General features: G+C 34.2%; 2 protein-coding genes and 1 non-coding gene across 4 annotated transcripts in view; all 3 read left to right on the top strand.

Moving 5' to 3' along the window:
* Window positions 1–26728, top strand: part of Pdlim5 (PDZ and LIM domain 5) — a 595024-nt gene that overhangs the window by 182310 nt on the left and 385986 nt on the right. The gene's annotated exons all lie outside the window — the stretch shown is intronic.
* Window positions 1–26728, top strand: part of Smarcad1 (SNF2 related chromatin remodeling ATPase with DExD box 1) — a 75118-nt gene that overhangs the window by 7689 nt on the left and 40701 nt on the right. For both annotated transcript variants that reach the window (XM_076864414.1, XM_076864413.1), the window contains exons 3-6: window positions 6552–6729; window positions 15559–15727; window positions 19084–19150; window positions 24205–24305. In XM_076864414.1, the coding sequence (XP_076720529.1) occupies window positions 6552–6729; window positions 15559–15727; window positions 19084–19150; window positions 24205–24305 (515 nt within the window). The remainder of the gene's footprint in view (window positions 1–6551; window positions 6730–15558; window positions 15728–19083; window positions 19151–24204; window positions 24306–26728) is intronic.
* Window positions 20774–20905, top strand: LOC143406594 (small nucleolar RNA SNORA51). Its single transcript, XR_013092237.1, has one exon. It is a non-coding gene; the product is annotated as a small nucleolar RNA SNORA51 (small nucleolar RNA).

Raw genomic sequence — 26728 nt, 5'->3', positions numbered from 1 at the left:
TTTTCTGTTATCCTTGCCATTAGTAAAATGGTTTGATCCTTTGAATGATAAACCTGAGTGTATTGTTTTAGCATCACAATTTTGTAGCCAATAAGTAACTACAGTAAGTATTCAGATGTAGTATAAAACTTCAGTGTATTTTTTCCTTTTTCTTTTTCTGATAAATGATTTGTACATTTTTCATCTTTTTTTTTTTTTTTCTTCTTTAGTCTGTTAGGGCTGCTATAACAAACTACCATAGATTGGGTAGCTTATAAGCAACTAAAATTCAATTCTGACACCAGCACATTCATTATGTGAGAACCCACTCATAGAGGGCAGTCTTTTCTCTGTAACTCACATACCTTTATGGGCAAAAAATCTCTTTGGCCTCTTTTATAGATCATTAATAACATTCATGAGAGCTCTGCCCCTATAATTTAGTCACTTCCCAAAGACCTTACCTCCAAATACCTTAAGGGTTAGGATTTCAACATACCAATTTTTAGAGAGGACACAAACATTTGAACTATAATGTCCTGTTTGTTTGCCACAGAAAAGCTTCACTTTTTTTTTTTGTTTTGTTTTGGTACTGGGGAATTGAACTTGGGGGTAGTTTACCAATGAGCTATACCTCCAGCCCTTTAAAATTTTTTTTATTTTAAAAGAGGGTCCCTCTAAGTTACCCAAGTTTGCTTCAAATTTGTAGTCGCCCTGCCTCAGCTTCCCAAGTAGCCATAGAAAACAGCAAATTTTATATTTTGTATTATCAGTTTGTTCATCCTTTAATACATCTGGGTTTTATGTTCTGATCAGACAGGCATTTCCACATTATAAATATATTAGCCCATATTCTTCGAGCATATTTGTGTTATTTTAAAATTTTTATTATGGAGAAATGCACATAAAGGTTAAAAATTACCATCTTAGCTATTTTTAAGTGTATAGTTCTGTGTACAGTGTATTCAGTCCAGCACATTCACACTGTTACGTAGACAATTTCTAAAGTTCTTCATCTTGCAAAACTGAAACTCTATACCTGTTAAACAACTGTTCCCCATTCCCTATTTCCCTTGTCTCTGAAACCACATTGTATTTTCTGTCGTTATGAATTTGAATTTATTTGTTCTATGTACCTCATTAAACAGAATCATACACTATTAGTATTGTTGATTATCTTGTTTCAATTAGCATATTGTCCTCAGGATTCATCCATGTTATTTATGGTATATTTCAGAATTTTCTTCCTTTTTAGGGCTAAATAATATCCTTTTGTGTGTGGTGTGTGTGAGATGTTTTGTTTATCTATTCATCCATCAGTGGACACTTGGGTTGCTTCCACCTCTTGGCTATTACAGATTGTACTGCTGTAAATATGGGTGTATAAATATCTCTTCAATGGTCTGCTTTTCTGTTCTTTTGAGTGTATATCCAGAAGTAGAATTACTGGATAATGTGGTAATTATATTTTTAAATTTTTGAGGAACCACCATACTATTCCATAGTGGCTGCACTATTTAACATTCCTACCCACAATGCATAGGCTTTCCTTCTCCACTAACATCCTTACCAACAATTATTATTATCAATATGGTTTTTTGTTTTGTTTTGATTTGGGTTTTGGTGTTTTTGTTGTTGTTATTGGGTTTTTCTGGTGTGTGTGTGTTCTGGGGATTGAGTTCAGAATTCACATACGTTAAGCATGCCCTCTGCCAGTAGGGTACATCCCTAACTATTTTCCATTTTTGATCATAGCCAGCATGAATGGTGTGATTTGGTATCTCATTGTGGGTTTTGCAATGTTTTTTTTTTTTTAATATTTATTTTTTAGTTGTAGTTGGACACAATACCTTCATTTTATTTGTTTTTATGTGGTGCTGAGGATCGAACCCAGGGCCTTGCACATGCTACATGAGCATTCTACCGCTGAGCCACAACCCCAGCCCTCACATTTATTTTTTTAACTTTATTTTGTTGAAAGAATGATATAATTTTCTTCTTGTTTCATTATTCACCAGTTACTAGTCATTTGTTCCAGAGGCATTTGATAAAAAATTAATTTTTCCCCCTTGGTACTGGCTGTTGAACCCAGGGGTGCCTTACCACTGAACCACATCCTAGACCTATTTATTTTCTGTTTTGAGACACGGTCTCAAAAATACTGCCTCAGCCTCCCAAGTCACAGTAATTATAGAAGTGTACCACCATGTCCCACAGAAAAATTATTTTTCTTACCTTAAAATATTATCATTATACTCTAAATTCCTCTGTATATTTATATCTTGTGGGCTATTAATATATTTCTCTAATCTTATATTAGTTTACCAGATTATTTTAATTCTTAAGTGTTGTGACATAAATATAATGTGTCCTAGATTTTTATATTTTTGTTGCTTTTTTCTTTTGGACTCTAAAGTTATTTTTAAGTAGTTTATGTCCCCCCCCCTTTTTTTAAATTTGCAAGTGACTGAAACTTTGCTAACATGATTTTATTAACATTTACTTGTAATTTGACTGTTTTTTGAGACATCTAATGTGGTCTTTGGAGAATTTACTGAGATTCTCTTTGTTGTGTAAAAATACTGTTAAGTTTTAAGGGTACTTGAAAAGCAGACAAAGTCTAAGTGTAGATTTAATTATATGCCAGAGAATAGATGAGTTTTGTTATATCAGTGTTTTTCAAACTATGGGTCATAAATAATTTGTCATAAAATCAATTTCTTGTTTTTTTTTTTTTTTTTTAATATTTTTTAGTTTTCAGCGGACACAACATCTTTATTTGTATGTGGTGCTGAGGATCGAACCCGGGCCGCACGCATGCCAGGCGAGCGCGCTACCGTTTGAGCCACATCCCCAGCCCAATTTCTTGGTTTTGACTCAATATATATATATGATTGTTAATGGAGAGAAAATAATCAGAGTGTATTAACTATACCAAGATTTTCTGGAATCTTTCAGTTTTATCTAACAATCTGTGTTTAGGATCATAATCTAAAATATGTCTTTTACAATGAGTTCGAGTCAAAAGTATTTGAAAACGCTGTTCTGCATCTTAAACTATTTTTGTGCCCTTTTCTTTCTTTTTTAAAAATTTTTATTAGTTATTGATGGACCTTTATTTATTTATTTATTCATATGTGGTGCTGAGAATCGAACCAAAATCCTCACACATGCTAGGCAAGCACTCTTCCACTGAGCCACAACCCCAAACCCCTGTGCCCTTTTCTTTATTAAGAGCTTACATTAAAGCCTCATTTGTCTTTGCCTTATATTCTCAAGTGAATATGCATTTCTTTATCAATATATGGTTGTGATACAACAGTTTTATTGTAGATATAATAGGTATTGTTAAAAAAAACCATCCCTTGAAGGTTTAATGTTTTTGCATTGGTCCAATTAATAGCATGACTGTCTTTTTTTTTCTTTTCTTTTAAAAAGTTATCTTTAATTTTTTTTTTTTTTTTTTTTTTTTTTTTTAATGCAGTGCTAAGGATCTAACTCAGGGCTTCACACAGGATGATAGGCAAACACTCTACCAGTTACTTAGATCTCCAGCTCATTGCCCTTTTTTCAAACTTAAACCTGAAATGTTTCTTCTTTCACATTTCATCTTAGAATGATATGTAAGAGATTGCTCTTAGAGCTTTCATTGGAGAGTTTATCTTTTATAAGATGCTACAGTTATTTCCCTATCTACTATGGCCTTCAAATTAAGACTGACCAGATTTTACAATCTGTTGTTTTTATAGTCTGTTTGTCCTTTTAAAAAGACAAATTCATGATGTGTTTTAGTTGGCATTCAAAGGAACTGCCTTGTAAATAATTTGTTAGTGGACTGAACAGTTTACAGCAATACATGATTAGAATATTAAAAATGGCAAATTTTTAAAAGACTATCTCACAGGTATAAAGGTTCATGTATTTTTATTCTACTTTGGGAGATGGCCTTTGCCTTATGGATTATCAAATTGATTTGAACTGTCTCTGTGAATTCATAATCTCCCAATGGTGATTTGTTTTTTGTTTTGAATCTTTATCTCCCTCAAAAATAAATCAGTAGTAGACTTGAATGCTTATTTTGTTTCATTGTGTGCTTTTGAGAATGAGTGACAAGGATTTTGGAAAAGATTGTCTTCTCAAACATACTACTAATGGGATATTTGCATATACTAATGAAAATATCTATTTTTTTAAAAACAAAATAGCCATTTTAATTATTTTTATGTGGAAGAACAGACAGTTTTCCCTCTTTACCATTTAACATTTTGCTTATTCCTCTTTCTTGGCACAAATTATGTTTCATTGTTATTTGTATACCTGGTTTGGGTTTAGTATCAATGAATATCTACAGTAAATTTACAAAGGTTGTAAAAATACTCCTCTATTTCCTGTCAGTATAACTGCGTGAGGCATGATTTGTTTCATAAACTAAATGAAGTACTTAATGTTATTTGCAAATATGATTCAGCCTGAAATTGACTGCTACAGTTTTGTGGCAATCATGGGTTGGAGGCTGTGTTTTTAAGTGTAACAATTTAGACTTCTCAAACTTGAAATTCACATTTATTACTTTCTCCAGTATGTCTTTGGGCAAGTTGCTTTTTCACTCATTGTTAGTTTTAACTGCAAAATGGGATACATTGTGGGGCTGGGATTGTGGCCTAGTAGCAGAGCGCTTACCCTGCATGTTTGAGGCACTGGGTTTGATCCTCAGCACCACATAAAAATAAATAAATAAAATAAAGGTATTGTGTCCATCTACAACTAAAAAATATATTTTTTAAAAAAATGGGATACATTGTGTGTCCCTCAGTGTTATTTCAGGATTAAATGTTTGTTAAAAGTGAGATTTGGGCTGGAGCTGGAGCTCGGTGGTAAAGCGCTTGCCTCGTACATGTGAGGGACTGGGTTTAATCCTCAGTACAACATAAAAATAAATATGTAAAAAGATATTGTGTCCATTTACAATTAAAAAAAAAGTGAGGATTTAATGATGACCTAGAAAGTAGTTAATGGCAACTATTTAGTTTTTACCTTTGAGCTAAAGATCATCTGGCCATTATTTTTTATAATTAATTCATTGGACCAAGGCAATAGTTTTACTTTATTATGAATTCTTTTTTAAGTCTGATCTCTTTCTACTATAAGATAAAGGGGGAAATAGTGGTTTCATTGGGAGAAGGGTGATTAATTTTGTGACTTTCCCCTTGGAGAGAGATCTTGGTATAATTATTTACATATCTAAGACAGTAATAACAACCACAGATAGGTAACTTAAATAACAGAAATTTATTTTCTCACAGTTCCAGAGACAAAGACTTCCAATATCAACTTTTTGGCAGGTTTGATTTCTTCTGGGGCTTTTCTCCTTCGTTTGTAAGGTGGTTTCTTTCTATGCAGTTCTCACATGGCCTTTCCTTCTTTGGCATCCTTGGTGTATCCCTTTTTTTTTATTATTATTAGTAGTAGTTGTTCAAAACATTACAAAGCTCTTGACAAATCATATTTCATACATTTGATTCAAGCAGATTATGAACTCCCATTTTTACCCCGTATACATATTGCAGATTCACATCTGTTATACATCCACTTTTTTACACACTGCCATACTAGTGTCTGTTGTATTCTGCTGCCCTTCCTATCCTCTACTATCCCCCCTCCCCTCCCCTCTCCTCCCATCTTCTTTCTCTACCCCATCTACTGTAATTCATTTCTCTCTCTTGTTTTTTTCCCCCTTTCCCCTCACTTCTTCTTATATGTAATTTTGTATAACAATGAGGGTCTCCTTCCTTTACCATGCAATTTCCCTTCTCTCTCTCTTTCCCTCCCTCCTCTCCTTGGTGTATCTCACTAGGCACACTGGACTAAGGGCCCACCCTAACTAACTCATTTTAATCCAATCATTTCTTTGAAGGCCTGTCTCCAGATACAGTGAAATGGAGTAGGCCCCACCCTCATGGCCTTATTCAACTTTATTACCTCTTTAAAGGCTTTGTTTCAAAAATACTTTGAAGGTACTGGTGACTGGGACTCTATGTATGCGGGGGTGGAGAGAGTGCATATTTTAACCCTTAATACCAATGTATGCATAAGAGCTAATGTTTTGGGGATGTTGGTTAGTAGCAAGACTAAACTAAATGCTTTATATAAACATCATTTAATATGCAAAATTTTTCTGATTGTTTGCACATGTATTTTACAGATGAGGAAACCAAGGAAGGCATAGAGAGATTAGGGATTGGAATTCAGGTCTTTCTAACTCTGTTCTCCATTCTCTATCAGTTGTGAACTGAGTACTAAGAAATAAAAGCAGAGAAAAAAAAGGTTTAGAATATAAAACAAACCTGTGTCTGTTTTACAGTTTGCATTAAGGTCTTTCTAGCAAACTATCTGTGAAACAAAATCATTTAGTACCAGCCTTAGTTGACTAATTTTTTTTTTAATAAATGTAGGAAGTTTTGGTTTTATAAAGGAAATAATGCATAGAATTAGAGATTTCTAGCACATGATCATAGTTATCAAAAGCAAATTTGAGTTATTCAAAATGTCTTTCTCCTCTTTTTCTTTTGCAGAAGATTCTAGTGTTCCAGAAACTCCAGATAATGAAAGGAAAGCAAGTATATCGTATTTCAAGAATCAAAAAGGAATACAGTACATTGATTTGTCTTCTGATAGTGAAGATGTTGTTTCCCCAAATTGCTCCAGTACCATTCAAGAGAAAAAATTCAACAAAGACACAGTGATTATAGTGTAAGCTGCCTGATAGATCCATTGTATGTGCATATGTAAGAGATTTTTTTAAAGAAAAGATAATTAATTTGAAATATTTTGGTGGATTCTTGCCTCCCCCCCCCTTTTTTTTTGACCTTTCTCCACTATATCTTTGTTATTTTCCCCAAACTTACAGATACTGAGTGGTATAGTATATGTTTTTGGTTTTCTGGGAAATGATCCTTTCAGTAAAAGATTTAGCAAGACCTAACTTGATACTTTTAACTCTCTATGGACAGGGAAATTATTTTAATGAGTACTATTGCTTTACGAATTTTTCTTTTGTTTTGTGGTGCTGGGGGTGGAACCCAGGTCCTTGCTCACTGTACCATTGAAGTACATTTCCAGCCTTATGATTTGTTCTTCAATCTGTGGATTGAATTTTAACATTTATTGTGTGCATTCTATGAGCTAGGTACTATTTTGTGGTTAAGAATACAGTAATGAACAAACCAGCCCCAAATCCCTTCCCTCTTAAAGTTTATATTATACTCAGAAAGATAAATAAAACATAGTATGTCAAAAAATAAATACGAATAACAAAAGGGAAATGTGAAATTCATGGTTTTTAAAGAGCATGGTTGGAAGGCTTAATTGAGAAGCCAGTGCTGGGATAAAGATGTGAAGGAGTTACAAAAGTAAGTTATACAGATGGGGGAAAAGAATATTCCAGATAATTAGGGTGTTCACAGTGATCCTGAGGTGGAATTTTGCCTGATGTTTTTGAGGATAGTTGAAGGCAAATCATGTGGTGAAGGGCCTAGGTCCACAAGGGATGTGGTAGAAAGGGTTTTTAATCATGTTAGGCCCATAAGTTCTTTGGGTTTTATTCTGAATGATATGGGAAGTCCACAGAGTATCAATCAAAAGGAGTAAAACATTCTGACTTAGATATTTTAAGGGTCTTTTTGGCTATAGGGGAGAAATAGTAAAAGCGAGTGTAAATACGTCTGTAGTGCCCAGTTTTAAAAAAAAAAAAATTGAGACCAAGATGAGTCTCATTCCTGTGGAAGCGAAAAGAAGTGATTTGATTCTGGACATACTTTGAAGATAGAACAAAGGATTTGTTCATGAATTTCACTTGGATTTTGAGAGAAGGGAGTTGAGTATGACTAACATTTTTGGCCTGGTCCCCTACTAGTGTAGAGTTATAATTTACTGAGATAAGGAAGGTTGTGTCTCTTGTGGGTGGAGGAACATGCTGTGAATGAGAAGACTTTTAGACATCTAAGTGGAAATGTAACTGGGTAACTGAGTTTGTGACATTTGAGATCTGGGGAGAAGTATAGGTTACAGATTGAAATTTAGGAATCCACAATATTGATTTGATTTTTAAAACCCTGTGGTTATAGAGATCATTACTGGACACTAGTAGAGGTAAGAATAGATTTCTTGGTTGAAATATTTAGCCCAGAGAAACTCTGGATTTTAGAGTCAGAGATGAGAAGAAACTTGTTGGAGATTCTAAGACGTAGCCAGCTATTGACATAGAAGTTTTATGATCTTCTAGAAACTTAAGTGGGAAAAAAAGTTTTGTAAGAAAGAGCAAGAGATCAGGTCTGTCTGCTGCAGACAGTAAGATGGGAACTTCCTCTTAAATTGAACTTTTTACATAAATGTATGGCAAGTATGCCTCATTCTGAAATAGAAAATAGTGAAGGTCTTGCATGGTTAATTCTGAGGAAAATGGATATATTTGCCCCTCCCCACCAACACTCTTTTTCCTTTCTATTTTGAAAAAGTTACAAATATATAGACAAGTTGCAAAAATAATATCGGCTCCCACAGTCCTTTCAAGAAGAGTCATCCATTATAACATTTCTCCACATTTGCATTATCATTCATTTACTTACATAATTTCAGTATTTCAAATTCAGAATACCAATTACATTGATATAATACTGTTTATTCTAATAATGTCTTTGTAGCATTTCTACTCAAAGTACTGGTTTGTGAATAGGAGTGTGCCCTAAATCGTAAATCAAGGTTATTTGTTCCTAAGTCTTGGCAATGGAAAAAATTCAGCTGAACTAAGCAATGTTTTTAATGTATTTGTTTTACTTTCTAGTACAGATTACTTATTTTGTCATGGACAGACAAGCAATTGGAATTGGAGGACTAGCAGTTAATCCTTGGACCATATATGTGTGTGTGTGTGTGTGTGTGTGTATGTGAATTTTTATATATATATGTGTGTGTGTGTGTGTGTGTGTGTGTGAATTTTTATATATATATTTAGTTGTAGATGAACACAATATCTTTATTTATTTTTATGTGGTGCTGAGGATCAAACCAAGTGCCTCACGCATTCAAGGCAAGTACTCTACCACTGAGCTACAGCCCCAGCCCGCTTGTACCATATTTTGAGGAATATCTTATAGTAATTTTTCCCCAGGATCATTTGGATTTAGTTTGTTGTATCTCTTTTATTTTGTCTAATCTCAAAATTTTCTCAGTGTTTTTATTTGTTTGTTTCTCATGATATTCACTGTTGAAGTAACAAATCAGATTTTCATAGGATGACTTCATACTTGGGTTTACTTGGTGTTTTTTCATAATTTTAAGTTAGACGGAAGGAATAAACCATAAATGATTTCATGTTCTTCTCAGTGTGTCTTATTAGGAGGCACATGATATCTATTTGTCCTTTATTGATTAAACGAACTTTGATCACCCTGTTTTCTTTATCCTAGCTAGGTTTCTTCTATAAAGTTGCCATTTTGTAATACTTAAGTAATGTGGAGAGATACTTGGGATTGAGTAATGGTTCTATTTTCTTTTAAACTCAGTTTTGGCATCTTGATTCTTGCTCAGTTTTGACAGAGGTAGTTGTAAAATGGTGATGTTCTGACTGTCACTCTAAAACTTACACTTTTATTATTCAGTATTTTGTAAAGAAATTTATTCATTTATTTATGTAGTACAATATTATCCACTTTATGGTCTCATAGATGCTGATTCATTAGTTTCTAATCTATCACTATGTGGTTTTTTGTTTTGTTTTTGTTTTACCAGTACTGAATATTAAACCCAAGGCCTCACACATTTTTAAGCAAGACTCTACCACTCAGCTATACATCCCTGTTCTTTTTCTTTTGAGACAGGATCTTACTAAATTACCCTGGCTGGCCTAGAACATGTGATCTTCCTGCCAAAGCCTCCAAAGTTCCTGAGATTAGAGTTGAATGCTACCACTCCTTGCTTATTCATTTTGATGCACAAAGTACTGTTTTGGCAGATGAGGGCCCCTTCAAGCAGGCCATTGTGTCTGTCTGAGAAATTCCTCTCATTTTTTTGAGCCTCCCTTTCTTGGTACAAGATGTTCCAGACTTGCACTTTCCCTGCCCCAGGACTGAAATGGGAATTGGCCATTTCTCAAGTAGCTCTGGATTGCTTTTAGTAGGGAATGGTATTTTTAAATTTGTGAACAAGAAGAGTTCTTTCTTTGTTACTGGGTGAAGTTAGAGGTTATGGCATTGCCCTTTTAATGGAATGATCTAGGGTCTTGGAGGGCAGATGGAAGAGAAAAATAAAATGTGAAAATTTGTGTTTGTTTGTAATGATACCTTCATTCTAATTGTCACTACAAGGCTATTATCTCTGGTTCTGTATTTATTTGACAGAAATTGATCAATATCAGTATACTTATTAATTTTTGTAGGCATCAAGTATGCTTAGAATAGTTTCAGAATTGCTGTATCTGTATCATTTGACCATTAGGCTCAACAAATTGAGCTTGAGATTTATTTATAAGTTTTGTTTTGTCTTTAGAGTTAAGGTATATACTTAAATTTTTCTCAGAGTAGTTACTCATTTGAAATATACCTAGATTCATTAACTTCTCTTTGTATTTTTTTTAAGATATTTATGTTGTCCCTGTTTAGATTTTTTGTGGGGCCCAAGGGTACTAGGGATTGAACTCAGGGGTACTCAACCACTGAGCCACATCCCCAACCCTATTTTCTGTTTTTTATTTAGAGACAGGTTCTCACCGAGTTGCTTAACACCTCACTTTTGTCCAGGAGGCTGGCTTTGAACTAGCAATTCTCCTGACTCAGCCTCCCGAGCCACTGGGATTACAGGTGTAATTACAGGCTACCACACCTGGCCCCTGTTTTAAAATTTGAAAACATTTAAAATATTAACAAGATCTCAGAAATCAAAACTTTAAAGGATAAACTCAGAAGAGTCTCACTTCCTTACTCCCTTTGCTTTTTCTTCTCCATTCCAACCCTGCCCCCATACCACCTCAGAAATAACCAGTTTGTTTAGTTACTTGGTTATACTGGTTTTGTTTCATCTGTTTTTGCGGGGGAGAAGGGGTACTGGGGATTAAACCCATGACATTTAACCACTGAGCAACATCTCTAGCCTCTTTTTACATATTTTTTTTTGAGACAGGGTCTTGCAGAGTTGCTTAAGGCCTTACTGAGTTGTTGAGGCTGACTATGAATTTGAGGTTGTCCTGCTTCAGCCTCCCAATTGCACTACCACACCCAGCTCATCTGTCATTTTTTTCTTCTTTCGTACACAAAAGATGGTATACTACATATGTATAGTAACTCCCCCTTATCTGTGATATACGTTTCATGGACAATAGTACAAGCCTGAAACTGGTTAGTATTGAATGCTATATATACCATTTTGTTTCTATACACACATACCTGTAATAAAATTTAATTTATAAATTAGGCATAATGACAAATAGCAATAACTAATAAAAATTAGAATAATTAGGGCTGGGGTTGTAGTTTAGCAGTAGAACGCTCGCCTAGCATTTGCAAGGCCTTAAGTTCAGTCCTCAGCACCACATAAAAATACTTAAAGGTATTGTGTCCAACTACAACTAAAAAATATTTAAAAAATAGAACAATTATATTCTGTAATTAAAAGTTATTTAAAACATGAATAGTTAGTTTTTAGAATTTTCAGGCCACTATTAATTTGCAATAATCTTTCATCTTTTTTCAGCTCCATAGTTGAGTGTTCTATAGTTTAATTGAGTCAGTTCCCATATATGAGCATTTTGGTTGTCAGGGTTTATCTCATTTTCAGTGCTGACGATGGAATCCAGTGCCTTATTTATGCTAGGCTAGCACTCTATCACCGATCTTACATTCTTAGCACAATCAGAATTTCTTAACCTTGACATCCTTGACATTTGGGTGCAGATAAATCTTTGTTGTGAGGACTCTGCCTTATATTTACATTGTAGTATGATTAGTTTTGCATCATCTCTGACCTTTACCCATTAAATGCCAGTAGTACATATCAAATCAAAATAATCAAAAATCTGTCTAGGGCTGGGGATGTGGCTCAAATGGTAGTGCTTTCACCTGGCATGCGCGGGCGCTGGGTTCGATCCTCAGCACTACATAAAAATAAAATAAAGATGTTGTGTCCACCGAAAATTAAAAAATAAATATTAAAAAATTTTTTCTCTCTCTCTTTAAAAAAAAAAAAATCTGTCTAGACATCACTGCTATTCTTTTGTAGCAAAATCAACGCCCCCCCAAACCCATTGATGTAGGTATTAGAAACTTGGCAGTTGATTCAAGGAAGCACATATAGACAAGAAGGAATGGAAGACAGAATCCCAAGTAACATCAGTAATTCAAGAAAGTAAAAGAAAAAAAGAAGAGCCAGTTTTAGAGATTAAGGACAGAGAAGTAAAGAAAAGTCAGAAATAACCTTGGAGAACCCATGAGTGAGGGTGGGGCCAAGTTTTCAAGGATAGGCTTGTCAGTTGTCATTAATAGTGCTTGTCAATGTCAACCACAGAGGGAAACTTAGATAAGCAAGTTTTTATCCCTGTTACCTAAGTAGAGGACATTTTTGTCCTTAATGAGAGCAGTTTCTCTGAAGTGTTGGGACAAAATAAATAAAAACAGTAGATTTGGAACCACACAGAAATAAGGAAGCAGGAAAAATGAGTCTAATAAAATTTGTGACCGAGAATTTATTTTTTTTAATTTTTATTTCATACCTTCATTTTATTTACTTATTTTTATGTGATGTTGGAGATCTTACCCAGGGCCTCACACGTGCTAGGCGAGCGCTCTACCACTGAGCCACAACCCCAGCACCTGAGAATTTATTTTTTAAAAAATATTTTAGTTATAAATGGACACAATGCCTTTATTTATTTGTTTGTTTTTATGTACTGAAGATTGAACCCAGTGCCTCACACTTGCTAGGCAAGCATACTAAAATCCCAGCCCAGAATTTACTTTTTTGCTGCTGTGTCCCCAGTGCCTAAAATTTCTGGCACATTGAATTAATTGAATTATGAATGTAATCTTGAGAACAAGATTACTATCCTAATCTTGTAGGATTAGGAGGAAGAGCTTAGACAGAAAAAAGATTGAGTAGAAAGATAAAGCAGAAGTCCTGTAAAAAGAACAAAGGACAGGAATCTCTGGCATTGAGAAAGGGGACCTTGCTTTCAACAGGAGATCACTTAAAAGAACAAGTGGTTGTCTCGTTTATTTTATAGATTTTCCTTTTTTTTAAAAAAAAAGTATTTTTTTAAGTTCTTGATAGTCCTCTTTTTGTATGTATATGTGGTGTTGAAAATCAAACCCAGTGCCTCATATGTGCTAGACAAACACTCTACCACTGAGCCACAACCACAGCCCCTCCTTTTATTTTTTTTAAAGCATACAAGAAAATAAAATTAGGGGCTAGGGATGTGGCTCAAGCGGTAGTGCTTGCCTGGCATGCATGCAGCCCAGGTTCGATCCTCAGCACCACAAACAAAGATGTTGTGTCCGCCGAAACTGAAAAATAAATATTAAAAATTTCTCTCTCTTTAAAAAAATAAAAAATAAAATTAGTACATAATGAACATCTGTAAACCTACTTCATAGATTATAATGATTGTTTTCCCTATTTCCCTTTTATTTTCAGCTGAAATATTTAAAGTCAGTTACAGACATCCTAACATATCCCCCTTAGTACTTGACTATTCATCTGCCTCCCCACCAAAAAAAATCAATATGATTATCAATCAATAATTCTCTGTCATCTTCTATTTCCTGTTTATATTCAGCTTTCATGTATTTTATATCTGTTTTTTCAAAGTAGGATCCAAACAAAGGAACATCTGCTAAATTATTATGATTCAACTCTTATAACTAAAATAGTCTACTTTGACTCCTGCTTTTTTGTGTGATACTGTGGAACCTAGGACCTAGCATATTCTAAGCAAAGCGAGTGCTTGACCATTGAGCCCTTTTTATTTTCAGAAAGGATCTGGCCAAGTTACCTAGCCTGGCCTCAAACTTGGAATCTTTCTGCCTCACCTTTCCAAGTAGCTGGGATTATAGGTGTTTGCCACCATACTTGACCACCCCCCTCCTCTGTTTTAGAGACTTTAACTTATTGAAGAGATCTAGTCTTTTCCTGAAGAAAACATTTTTATTCTTACAGTATTGTTGAATTTAATTCCTCGTGTCACTTGAATTTCTTGTAAAATGGAAATTAAATCCAAAGCATAATAATTATTAATGCTTAGTATATCAAGAGGTACCTGAGTTTGTCCCACTATAAGTGGTGTGAGTCTCTTCACTATGTAGAAATTACATGACAGCCTGAAGAGTAAAGATCTTTGAAAGTGGTTATACAGGGGAGAAATTGTAAAAGAATTCCAACTTGGAATGATTTCTTTAGGAGACAAAGAAGGGAAGGAAGAAAGTAATGAAGCAGAATGCAAATTCAGAGTTGATCGTGTCAAGATTGATAAGTTCAGGTATAATAATGGAAAAGAGACACGTGTAATTGTCTTTCTATACTTGAAAGTATAATGATAAAGGAAGAGATTTATTTACTTTATGAGATCAGTTTCTTAGAACAAAGTTCAAGAAGTCAACCTAGAAGCTTTGTAGTAAACATATTCTTAGTCCTTGAGAATTTGCTTTTAAATGTTCTCATGCATCACCAGTGCCCTGAAAGACACAAGAGAGTTATTGTAAATATGTATAGAAATATGTGTTTAGAAAGCAGTCTAAAAGTAGAATTAGCTACATAGTAAAATCTGCATTCACTGACATTAGGAATATACTTCAGTATTTTCTACCTTGCTGTCTTTTCTCTGGTTTTATAATTTACCCGTTTGTTACTATTTTAGTTCTGATTTCTAGAATACCTATACTATATATATATATAGCAAACCAGATTTCAAAGTGAGATTTTTTTTTAACTGAGGATATATGAAGTGAATTAACACTGAATGTCAAACATGAAATGAAACGGAACAGGATTAAAATTAGTTGTCGAAGAATAAACCCTCATGTTAAACAAATGCTTTTTGCTGAGGAATTGTTTTGTTTCTGGCAAAGATACTTCTATTGAATGAGATCATTCCAGTTTTAACACTTAGGTCCTGATTACTGAGCCCTGAAAATTCTTTTATCTTTGTATCAGTGTAAGTTTCCCGATTTCTTAGGAGCAGGATTACAGTATCTGAGATGTACAGTAATGGTAAAAAATAGGAAAGAATAGGGGCGCATTTAGTAAATGTATTTAAATCTTAACAAAATAAATGCCAGGTAGTTCCCGTTCTTCTTTTCCATGCCAGCCCAGATAATTTGAGATTTTCTTCAAAGTATGCTGACTTGGTAATTAGACTTACACACCTAACAATATTGAAATGAAAAACAGTTCTTTTACTCTTTGACAAAGATAGATTGCAATTAATATTGAAAAAATGCACAAATGTTCTATATTGTGTAAACATATAGACAATATAATGAAAAAGCATTAGCAATACATTAAAAATGTTTTTCTTCTTCTGAAAAATGTGTTTAGGTCTGAGCCATCTGAAGATGAAGAGTCCCAAGGCCTTCCTACCGTGGCACAAAGAAATGATAATATTTCAGAATTGGAAGACCTTTCAGAATTGGAAGACCTTAAAGATGCTAAACTTCAGACCTTGAAGGAACTTTTTCCACAAAGAAGTGACAATGATTTACTTAAGGTTATATCTTTTATAGTAATTAGGTATTATAGCTGTAGTTGTGATGAAATCTCTCCTGAGTCCAATGTTATAGTTAGTGGTTGGTGGTTAGTTTGCTAAAGATACTTTATCTTTGAAGAAATGATTAGTTATCATTTTATTTAATAAAGGTGAATACCAGAAATGATTCTTAACTCGTTAATAGGTGTGATTATTCATCTATAACTATTAAAATAATGTAAACCTTTCTAGCCTAGGTAGGTTGTAAGTTGTTAGTTGTGCTTGAATAGAACCTCCCACTAGAAAAGATCAGAACCCACCCCCACCCCCACCCCCATAATAATAAATGGTTGGTGTTGCCATTTAGTGCCCTGAAGCCAATAATGTTAAATATCCTACAGTACTGAAGAGTCTTCTATAAGAAAGGATTATCCTGGTATTCACACCTTTGCTGAGAAATACTGATTTAACTGTAGAAACAAGTGGCTATAGTTGACTGCATAAAGTTTGATCTGTAGTTGGTATCTCTTGTTATAAGAGAAATAAAAATTGACCAATTGATTATGTATCAGATAGGGAATAAATGTCTAAATATTAGTAAATAATTTATTAGTAAACAAGTAGCTCTGCCAATTATTAGTTGAAGGGGAGTATCGTATAATTGCAAATTCTCAATTTTTTTTATCTTTTCATCTGTTACACCAATTCCCTTCTTGTAATTTGAGGCTTAAAGTTACTATATCTGTATAGGCTAGGCAGGTATCTTTGAAGTGGTAGGCATTAGCATACTGTGGAATATGTGCTTTTTCTAAAAGGGGTAATTACTTCTTATCTGTAGCAGGATATGGCCATGTGAGCTATGAGTGATAACTATTGTTACTAGATAGTCATGTTTTTCAACTAAAGTTAAAAGGTTTGATTTTTATTTAGTGCGGTCACCATTTTAACAGTTTTATTGAGATATACTTTGTATTCTCTAAAGATCATTTTGTATAATTTGGTGGGGGTTTTTTTGTGTGTTTTGTTTACCAAGTTGTGCAATGAATCACTACAATTTTAGAACATTTTAATCATTTCAAACAGAAGCCTCCTACCCATAAGCAGTCACTCCTTCCTCTCTCCCCCAGCCCTGGGAAATCACTTTTATGTGTGTGTGTGTGTGTATGTGGTGCTGGTGTTTGAACCCAGGGCCTTGTATATGTTCAGACGCAAAGTCCATGCACTCAACTGCTGAACTACATCCTAAACCCTACTCCACTTTGGGTTTTTTTTTTTTTTTTTTTTTTTTGGTCTGATCTTTATTGATTTGCCCCCTCTGGACATTTCATATAAAGTGATCATATATTATGTGATAGTTTTTACTGGCTCCTTTTACTTAGCAGATTTAGAGGTTATCTCTCTTATGGCATGCATTTTATTCCTTTTAGTACTAACCAGTTTAAAGAAAGACAAACTAAAATGCTGTTTAGTCCAAACAAAACATGTCTGAAAAAGCTTGGCTTGTGCCTACCAGTTTGAAGAACACTAAAGTAAATTCAATTACTACCATCTTTTCTGTCATTTTTAATATGAACCTACTGGATTCCCTCCCCCAAATCATTTTGGTACTTTATTGTTAGCTAAATGAAACTTCTGTGTCATCTGTAGTCTACATTTTTCCTTGCCAACAGTATTACTTGCCTGCTCATGTAATTTTTTCTAAAATCAAAACTGATGTAGTTGCTAGTAGTTACAGAGGATACTTGTAAGTGTTGGAAAGAAATAATAAGGAAAGAGCTTCCAGCAAATAAACTTGATGGAATATTTAAAATATTGAGCATAAAAGAATAAATCTGAGTTGAAAAATATCTAGCTTGATTGTCTATCTTTAAAGAGATTTCATTCCTACAGAAATATTTTTCTCTAATTTTATAATTTTGGTGGGAAAATAACATTGGTATACATGTCTCTGACTTCATTAATCAATATCTGAAGTTGTAGAAATTTAGCATATCACTCACTCCAAAGCAGAGCACTCTCTTGAAGTAATGTGTTTCTTCAAGAAACTAATAAAGTGATCCTTATTAGTTCAAATATCATTAAAGGTGATATTTATAAACTAGTATGCAAGTTTTTAGACCCATATAAAGGAATTTAAGAAGTTGTGAAATATAAATTTAGTCCTAAGCTTGATAAGGATATGCTTTGGCTATTTTGAAAACGAAGAGGGGGGCTAGGACTATAGGTTAGTGGTAAAGCGCTTGTCTTGCATGTGTGAGGCACTGGGTTCGATCCTCAGCACCACATAAAAATAAAGATATTGTATGTCGCTACAACTTAAAAAAATATTAAAAAAAATAATAAGAAGAGGGACTTACAGGATATCTATGCGTGTAAGATTAGGGAAAATTTGTATGGAGGGAAACATTCTTATATTTGATTAGAGACTTTCATTTAGTACAAAAATAGTTTATTTAAAGAAGTAAGATCTTTGGTAATTTATTGAAAATAAGGGAAATAATGAGAAAAAAATATGGGATGGTTTATTTTTTTCTAAAATTATATTACTGAATGATATAAATACATTACCTTGAAATTGCTAATGTAAGTAATATATACAGATGTTCTTGAAAAACTTCAAGCAGTTCAGAAACAGGAAAAATCAAGAGCCCTTTCATTCATGTAAGAAGTATCCAGTTTTAGCTTGCTGTTGTAGCACATGCCTGTAATCCCAGTGACTCCGGAGACCAGCCTCAGCAATTTAGTGAGACCCTGCCACAAAATAAAAAAGGGTTAGGGATGTGGTTCACTGGTTAAGTGCTCCAGGAGTTCAATACCTGGTACCAAATAAATAAATAGAAATATCCAGGTTTTTAAAAATATTTATTTTTTAGTTATAGGTGCCTCACGCTTGCTAGGTGAGCGCTCTCTACCTCTGAGCCACAACCCCAGCCCAAGTATCCAGTTTTTAAAGGAGCCAAATTGTAATTTTTACCCCCAGAAGTGAAAAAAGGAATTACATAAGTATCTCTTGTTTGCCCCTCTCCTTTCTTTCTCCCCATTTCTGTCCCTCTCCCCGCATCCTACATACGCTCAGTGCCTAAATACACAGATAGGAAGTTTTCAAGGCTTTAATGTGAAGCATTGTAGTTAAGATGACAGAAACCTAGAATATGCTGTGTATATTTGATTGTTTTGATTTTTCTTTATAGTGATAATGAATAAATCAAATTTTAAGTTATGCTTAGGTAAGTTTAGACTTTTTAAATAACCTAGGTTTTGTGTAAATTGATCATACGACTTAATGAACTTAAATGATAATACCTTGTATAATATGTTTGTTTTAAATATTTCTTAAGTGTTCTTTTAAAAACATTTTTCTTTTCTCTTTCTGTTAGTTGATTGAATCAACAAGCACTATGGATGGGGCAATTGCTGCTGCCTTGCTGATGTTTGGTGACGCAGGTATGCTTGACTTAGTTTTAAATCATGCTGATTTATTAGTTATTTAATATATTCTCATTAATATTGCTCTACAATTTACCCAGCACCTTCATGAATTCTTCCAAGAATGTGTGAAGTGTTAATAGCTTCCATTTTTTTTTTAGATGAAGAAACTGAAGGTTAAGAAGGTTAAGTAACTTAACTGAGGTCATATAGCTATTTGGAAACCAGATTTCTAGGTTGATGGTTTCTTTTTTTTTCCTTTCCCCCCAAGAAAGAGGGGGCAGTTTCTCACTGGTAGATTTTCTTGTTTTTACAGATCAAATCCCATAAGAGTGAAGTTGTGGAAGGTATATTTTCTTTCTTAATTATCCTTTCTAATTGCATTGTGGTTTTATTTACAGGTCTACAAATCTGAGTCAGTAGGAACATAATGTCTTATGGAAAGTCCTTAGCTGGTAATCAGCATTCCTTCATTGAGTAAATATTTATGTTATGTTTCAGGCTTCTGATGCAAAAATAAATGCATTTGAAGGAGCTTACAAGATTTTTTAAAAATCTCCAATTTTTTAGCAAATGCTGTCTCAATTTTTCTTTAAATGTACATATCCAAAAAAAATTCACTTGTAATGCTACTACTCAAAAAACATTTAAAGTAAGTAATGAAAGTCAACTTATGCTCCATTAATAACTCTTAAATCTGCTTAATATCATTCTCAACTTTTTCCTGTGTTTATATGTACCAGTCACACACATAGATTAGATTATAAAATGTAAAGAATAGTGGTTTTAATTTTTATAAAGTCATTTATCATGAATAGTTTGGTCAGTTCAATCAGATTTTTAAACAATTTTTAAAATAACTTCATGGGAGTACTCACAGGATTAGTTTATTAACTAACTTCCTATTAGCAATTATGTTTCCATTGATATAAAACATTACAGTACTATAGAATTATAGTACTAAATACCATTATATATACACCTTTATGTTATTTCTGTAGGCTAAATTTCAAATTAGGTTCTTCAAATGATATGCACAATTTTAATTCTTTTTTATTTTTTGGTACCAGCGATTCAACTCAGGTGCACTTGACCACTGAGTCACATCCCCAGCCCCATTTTGTATTTTATTTAGAGACAGAGTCTCACTGAGTTGCTTAGTGCCTCACGGTTGCTGAGGCTGGCTTTGAACTTGTAATCCTCCTGTCTCAACATCCCTGAGCCTCTGGGATTATAGGCGTGCACCACTATGCCCGGTCAATTTTAATTCTTTTTTGTTGTTGTTCTTTTGTTTTGTTTTAGTTGTAGCTGGATGCAATACCTTTATTTTTATGTGGTGCTGAGTATCAAACCCAGCACCCCACATGTGCTAGGTGAGCGCTGTAACTCTGAGCCACAACCCTAGCCCCCAATTTTAATTCTTTGTATATACTTCCATGTTATTTTTGCTAAAGATTGGCTAGTTAATGCTTGTGTGATGAATATTCATTTCCCTAAGTGGATTTCTCTACTTTAAAAAATTTTTTGATACTTAAAATGTGTACAGAAATAGAAAATAATATGTTTACTTGGGCCCATCATCCCTCTTTAGTTATCTACCTCATTTCTTCCTGTTAAGTGGATGAGTTAAAATGGATCATAGGCCTCCTGATGCTTACCACAGGCTGTGTTCTTACACTGACTGTATAGAAAGGGGAGGCAGAGTAAGCATACCCTATGTACACCTCAGCCCAGGCCCTGTGCCTGGTCTGCATTGTGAATGGGGAAACATGGAATTGCAAGGAAAAAAAAAAAGAAAAGAAAATGGATCATAAATGTGATATGATTTCATCTGTAGGAAATATTTTAAACCTTTTGTTTCTTCCACTTTGAGCAAGGAAACAGTATTTTGTGGTTACTACCTACACGGAACGTCAAGGTTCTTTTTTTGTCTTCTACTTACCAGCTGTGTGACCTTAGGTAGTGTTGTCTAACTCTTCTCTTTGTTTCCTTGGCAGTAAAATAGTATAAAAATAGTGCTGAACTCATAGGTTGTTGTAAAGAACTGATAAAAGTTAATGTTAACTTTCTTACTGTGGTGCCTGGCATATATTAAGAACGTAGTGAATGTAAAAAATTACTTGTTATTCATCTGTTATTCAAAATGGTACCTGAGACAGTTAAATGTGTCTTCCTCAATAACACCCTTAGTGCTTTTTTGTTGTTATTGTTGTTGATACTGGGGATTAAGCGCAGGGGTGCTTAACCACTGAGCCACATCCCTTTTTTACTTTTTGTTTAGAGACAGGGGCTCCCTGAGTTGCTAAGTGCCTCGGTAAGTTTCTGAGACTACCTTTGAACTTGCAATCCTCCTCCTCGGTCACTAGGATTATAGGTATGCACCACCGCTCCCAACTCTAGTGCTTATTTTAAAGCTAAAAAATGACAGGCTTAGATAACATTTGTTGAATTGCATGTGGCTTGGGAAACTTTTACATATTCTTTTTTGCTTTCACACTAAGGACATGTAACAAAGCAAAGTTAATATAAACCCAACTGTTACAGAGTTTATAATCCTCATCAAATTTAAACTCTAGCTAAATTTTTCTTCTTACCCTTATACTGCATTTTCATTTTATATATATATAGTTGTAGTTGGACACAATACCTTTATTTCATTCATTTATTTTTATTGGTGCTGAGGATTGAACCCAGGGCCCTGCACATTCTAGGTTAGCTTTCTACCACTGAGCCACAAGCCCAGTTCCTATGCTGCATTTTCATATGTTGTTGTTTAAAGCATTTAGTGGTAAATTACAAGGAAATAAGAATTAGGTTTTGGTTTTTTAAGTAAATTTTCTTGCTGCATCTTGGAATGGACAGGATAGTCATATCAGACATCCTCAGTTTTAGTGGAGTAAACGCAGACGTAATGTATAGATGATCAAATTTGTCTAACCTTGGAAATAAGACAGCTTTGGGGGGTGGAGGTTTTTTGTTTGGTTGGTTTTTAGTGTATTATGGGTTGAACCAGAGTCTGTCACATAAAGGGAGGTACTCTACCACTGTGCTATATCCCCTCTTCTTTTTTTTAATTTTTAATTTTTCTATTTTTTTAGTTGTAGATGGACACAATACCTTTATTGTACTTATTAATTTTTATGTGGTCTGAAGTTTAAACCTATTGCCTCACATGTGCTAGACAAGAGCTCTACCACTAAGCCACAATCCAGGCCCTACATCCCCCATTCTTTTATTTTATTTTTGAGACAGGGCATCACGAAGTTGCCCAGATGGCCTTGAACTTACAAATCCTCTTGCCTTCTGAGTAACTGAGATTACAGGTGTATACTGTTGCTCTGGACAAGATAATCATTAATGTACTATGTCATAAAGACAAGAAACTGTTTGGGGTATATTAGCACAATTTTCAACAAAAGGTTCCCCCTTTTATATGATTGAACCCAGAATCTTGCAAATAGTAGGCAACAACAGCTCTCTACTAAGCAACCCAACAAAAGGCTTTTTAACATGAGCAGTCTTGGACAGGTCTGAAATCATGACAGTAAACATTGGTTTTACCATAAATTTTAATCTTTTTATAAACAGGATCATACTGTATATTAAACAATAAAGGGAGCCAGATGTGATGGTACATGTCTATAATCCCAGCAGTTTTGGGGAGGGGGAGGCTGAGGAGGAGGATTACAAGTTCGAGGCCAGCCTCAGCAATTTGGCAAGACTCTGTCTCAAAATTAAAAAAAAAAAAAAAATTAAAAGGGTAGGGGTGTGACTCAGTGGCTAAGTGCCCCCTGGGTTTGGTCCCTAGCACCAAACAAACAAAAACCAATAAGGGTATTTTTATGTAGTATTTTTTGAAATATATGTACCTATAAAGTTTCTATTTCAGAAGATAAAATAAAAATTTATTTATTGGTTTCAAGGAGGAGTCTCTTTTTAGGAAATGACTGAGTACCTAGATAATTATTTTTAAATATGGATGCCACAAATATGCAGAATGCATATTTATATTATGAAATGAATCAGTAGGAAACACTCAAATATTCATGCTTTAAAGGTTTATAACATTCAGTTTTATTTTGTAATGGCTGCTATGAGATTTTTAATCTTACAACTCAAAAGTTGTCAGGTATGTACATATATTTTGTGCACAGTTAGGCTTCTGATAAAATTAATGCTAAAATGGTGAAACTTTTGTGCGCTTTTAGCAGTGCTTCAAAGGTAACAGCAATCTGTCTAAGGAATTGGCACTCTTGAGATTCCAAGTGTTTCAGAAATAGATACATGGTATAAAAAGTATGAATTTTACTTCTTAAGATTATGTAGCTTATTTGTTTTTGTTTCAGTCTTGGCAGAATGTGCTGATTTCCTGTTATTCATACTGTTACACTTGCTTGTTTTATGTTGAAAATATTCCTTGCTTAATTTCTGTGTATATGAGTTCCTTCTCATTTGTAAAATAAAATGTTACCTACTTTGTAAGTTTATTGTGAAAAGCAAATAAAATTGTAGTTTATAAAAGGCCTTGTGCAAAATCTGGTACATGGTAGACAATTAATGGCATCTGTGATGCTTTTGATAACTTAACCTTGATAGTTCACTTTTTTAAATAATTATTTTTTAGAAGTAGTTGAACACAATACCTTTATTTCGTTTATTTATTTTTATGTGGTGCTGAGGATCTAACCCAGGGCCTTGCACGTGCTAGATGAGCGCTCTACTGCTGAGCCACAATCCCAGCCCCAGTAGTTCACTTTTTTTCACTGCTGAATACTCAGTCACTGGAATCCCATTATCACTTTGTAGAATTAATTGTAAATTTGGAGAGAGTACTTTTAACATTAATAAAGTGATAGTTTATAAGTACAGTATTACAATGATTTCTACTTTGGGTAGACAAACAAAGACCAACAAAGAGTATCACTCTTCCTTCAGTCTAGTCATATGTAGAAGAAAGAACATCAGGCCCAATTTCAAGGGAACTGACTCAAGTTTATTACACATTTTTGTTTTGAATTAAATTGATTCCTGTTATTTCTGTGCAAACTTTGAGCATGTTTCTGTTTTAAAAGGTGGTGGGCCCAGGAAAAGAAAATTATCATCTTCTTCAGAGCCATATGAGGAGGATGAATTTAACGATGATCAATCTTTAAAAAAGACAAGAATGGATCATGTAAGTTTTATGTGAATTGCAGTGTCACACTTAGGATATGTTGAGACTTACAGATATCAGAACTGAAAACTCACCTGAATGAATTAATTAGTCTTTTCTCTTTGAAAACTAAATCAGGGAACTTACGTTTGGATTCAGTTTGTGGCTGGTTTTGCTTTTTTTAAAAATTTTTGCAGTATGAATTGCTAATCTCTTTGAATCATAAAATAGATTTTTTTAAAAACTGTGATATGGTTGATTAACTTTTTGAGAGAATAAAATGCTTCTAAGTTTTATTTCATAAAAGTTACATATATGTATTGTATAACACATGAAGAACAGCTCTCATCACCACTATTTGATCTTCTTCAATAGCAACTACTTAATGCTATTCTAGATGATTCTGTTAATATTTAACTACATGTTTTAGTCTGTATTGCTATAACAAAATACCATAGAATGGTCAATATATATAGAATACCAGTTTCTTTCTCACAATTTTTGATGCTGTGAAATTCAAGATCAAGGTGTTAATAAGTTGTGTTTGGTTCCTCTCTGTTTCCCAGATAGCATCTTGCTGTTGTATCATAGGGAGAGGAACACTAGGTCCTCACATGGCACAAGGAATGGAAGGGGCAAAAACGTGGAGCTCCCTCCTCAGACCCTTTTTCAAGGGCATCTAATTCCTAATCACTTCATAAATGGCCCCACCTCCTTGGAGCCTCCTGATATCACCACAATGGGGATTAAGGGTTTTTTTTTTTTTCAATTTTGTTACAGATGTTGATGGACTTTTAATTTATTTATTTATTTATATGCGGCACTCACAATCCAACCCAGTGCCTCACACATGCTAGGCAAGCACTTTACCACTGAGCCACAACCCCAGCATTTTTTTTTTTTTTTGGGGGGGGTACCAGGGATTGAACTCAGGGATGCTTAATCACTGAGCCACATCCTCAACCATTTTTATTTCATTTAGAGACGGGGTCTGTCTGAGTTGCTAAATTGCTGAGGAAGGCTCTGAACTCAGTCTTCCTGCCTCAGCCTCTGGAGCAAGTTTCAGCATTTCAGTTTTGAAAGGACACACTCAAGCTATAGCACTGCATACCTGCAAATAAGAGAGTTTTTTCTCTTATTGGGTCACTATAGGTTTCCATTACTTTTACTTTGCAAACAACCACTAAGAGATATCCCAGTGAATCCAAATATACTCCTCCCTGTCTGCACACTCAGTGACACAATTTCTTTTTTTATTTTTTTTTAATTTTTTTTAGTTTTCGGTGGACACAACATCTTTGTTTGTATGTGGTGCTGAGGATCGAACCCGGGCCGCACGCATGCTAGGCTAGCGCGCTACCGCTTGAGCCACATCCCTAGCCCCGACACAATTTCTTATTAGTCACCAAAATCAAAGTCAAGTTACCCCAACTAGCATGGCAACTTTTTTTTTTTTTTGTCTATGACTTAACGGTATAAGAAGTCCCAGGTAACTAGGTGGCAAGCTCTACCATAATTTATTGACTGTGACCTACATGGAAACATTCTTCCTTTGGAAACTAATATTGACAGAAGTAATTTTGTGTTTAGGTGTAAGGGATCTGTAGGTGTACTGCAAATTTCCTTTCATATATATATATATATATACACAAACACACACACACACACACACACACACACACACACACCCTTTGTGGCATGTTCACATAGAATACTGTCAATCCAGCATTCTCTTCTGAGTATAACTTCTAATTTTAGAACTACAACTCCTCCTCAGACTTCCTGGTCATTGATCTTTCAGTCTTATTCTTTTTCCTCAGTCACTGTCCATGATATTTTGTTGAACTATACTTAAAGACATTTCTTTCTACACAAAATGTACTGCCCAAAGGTATGCACAGAGCTACTTTCTTAAACGGGATTGTGTTATAGTAGTTGTTCACTTTTGGCTGGCTTTAATTATTATGCAGATTCTTCATAAACCAGTTTTAAAGTTTTCTGCTTGCTTTATCTGGCATCAGCTGTAGAAGTTACTGTGAAGCTCTGAAACACCCATACATGGCAATTTATTTGTTTCTCTTGAACTGTTCAAGTCCTTCACAAATATACCATTTCTACTTCATGGATTAGTGCTACCAGCACTTATTTTTAGGCTTGGTGGGCCAGATACCCAGATTGTGTCTGATGATCACTTAATGTCCTAAGGAACAGCCATAGGATATGCTTCTATCAGAAACTATCATCAAGCGAAAAATAGATCAGTCTGATCTTTTTTTTTAAATGTGAATTTGTTTCAGTGCAGTTTACAGAACAGTTCACCTGTAACGCAAAATTTGCATTTGTTAATGTGTAATTTTATCCATTAAAAAATACTAGATACACACAGAAAACTGCACCCAGTTGAACCAAGCCAGATAGTAATATAATATATAAAACACAACTCA

The sequence above is a fragment of the Callospermophilus lateralis genome, chromosome 8 (assembly GCF_048772815.1).
Source record: "Callospermophilus lateralis isolate mCalLat2 chromosome 8, mCalLat2.hap1, whole genome shotgun sequence".
In the NCBI taxonomy this organism is placed as follows: Eukaryota; Metazoa; Chordata; class Mammalia; order Rodentia; family Sciuridae; genus Callospermophilus; species Callospermophilus lateralis.
This window is presented reverse-complemented; position numbering and strand designations above follow the sequence as displayed.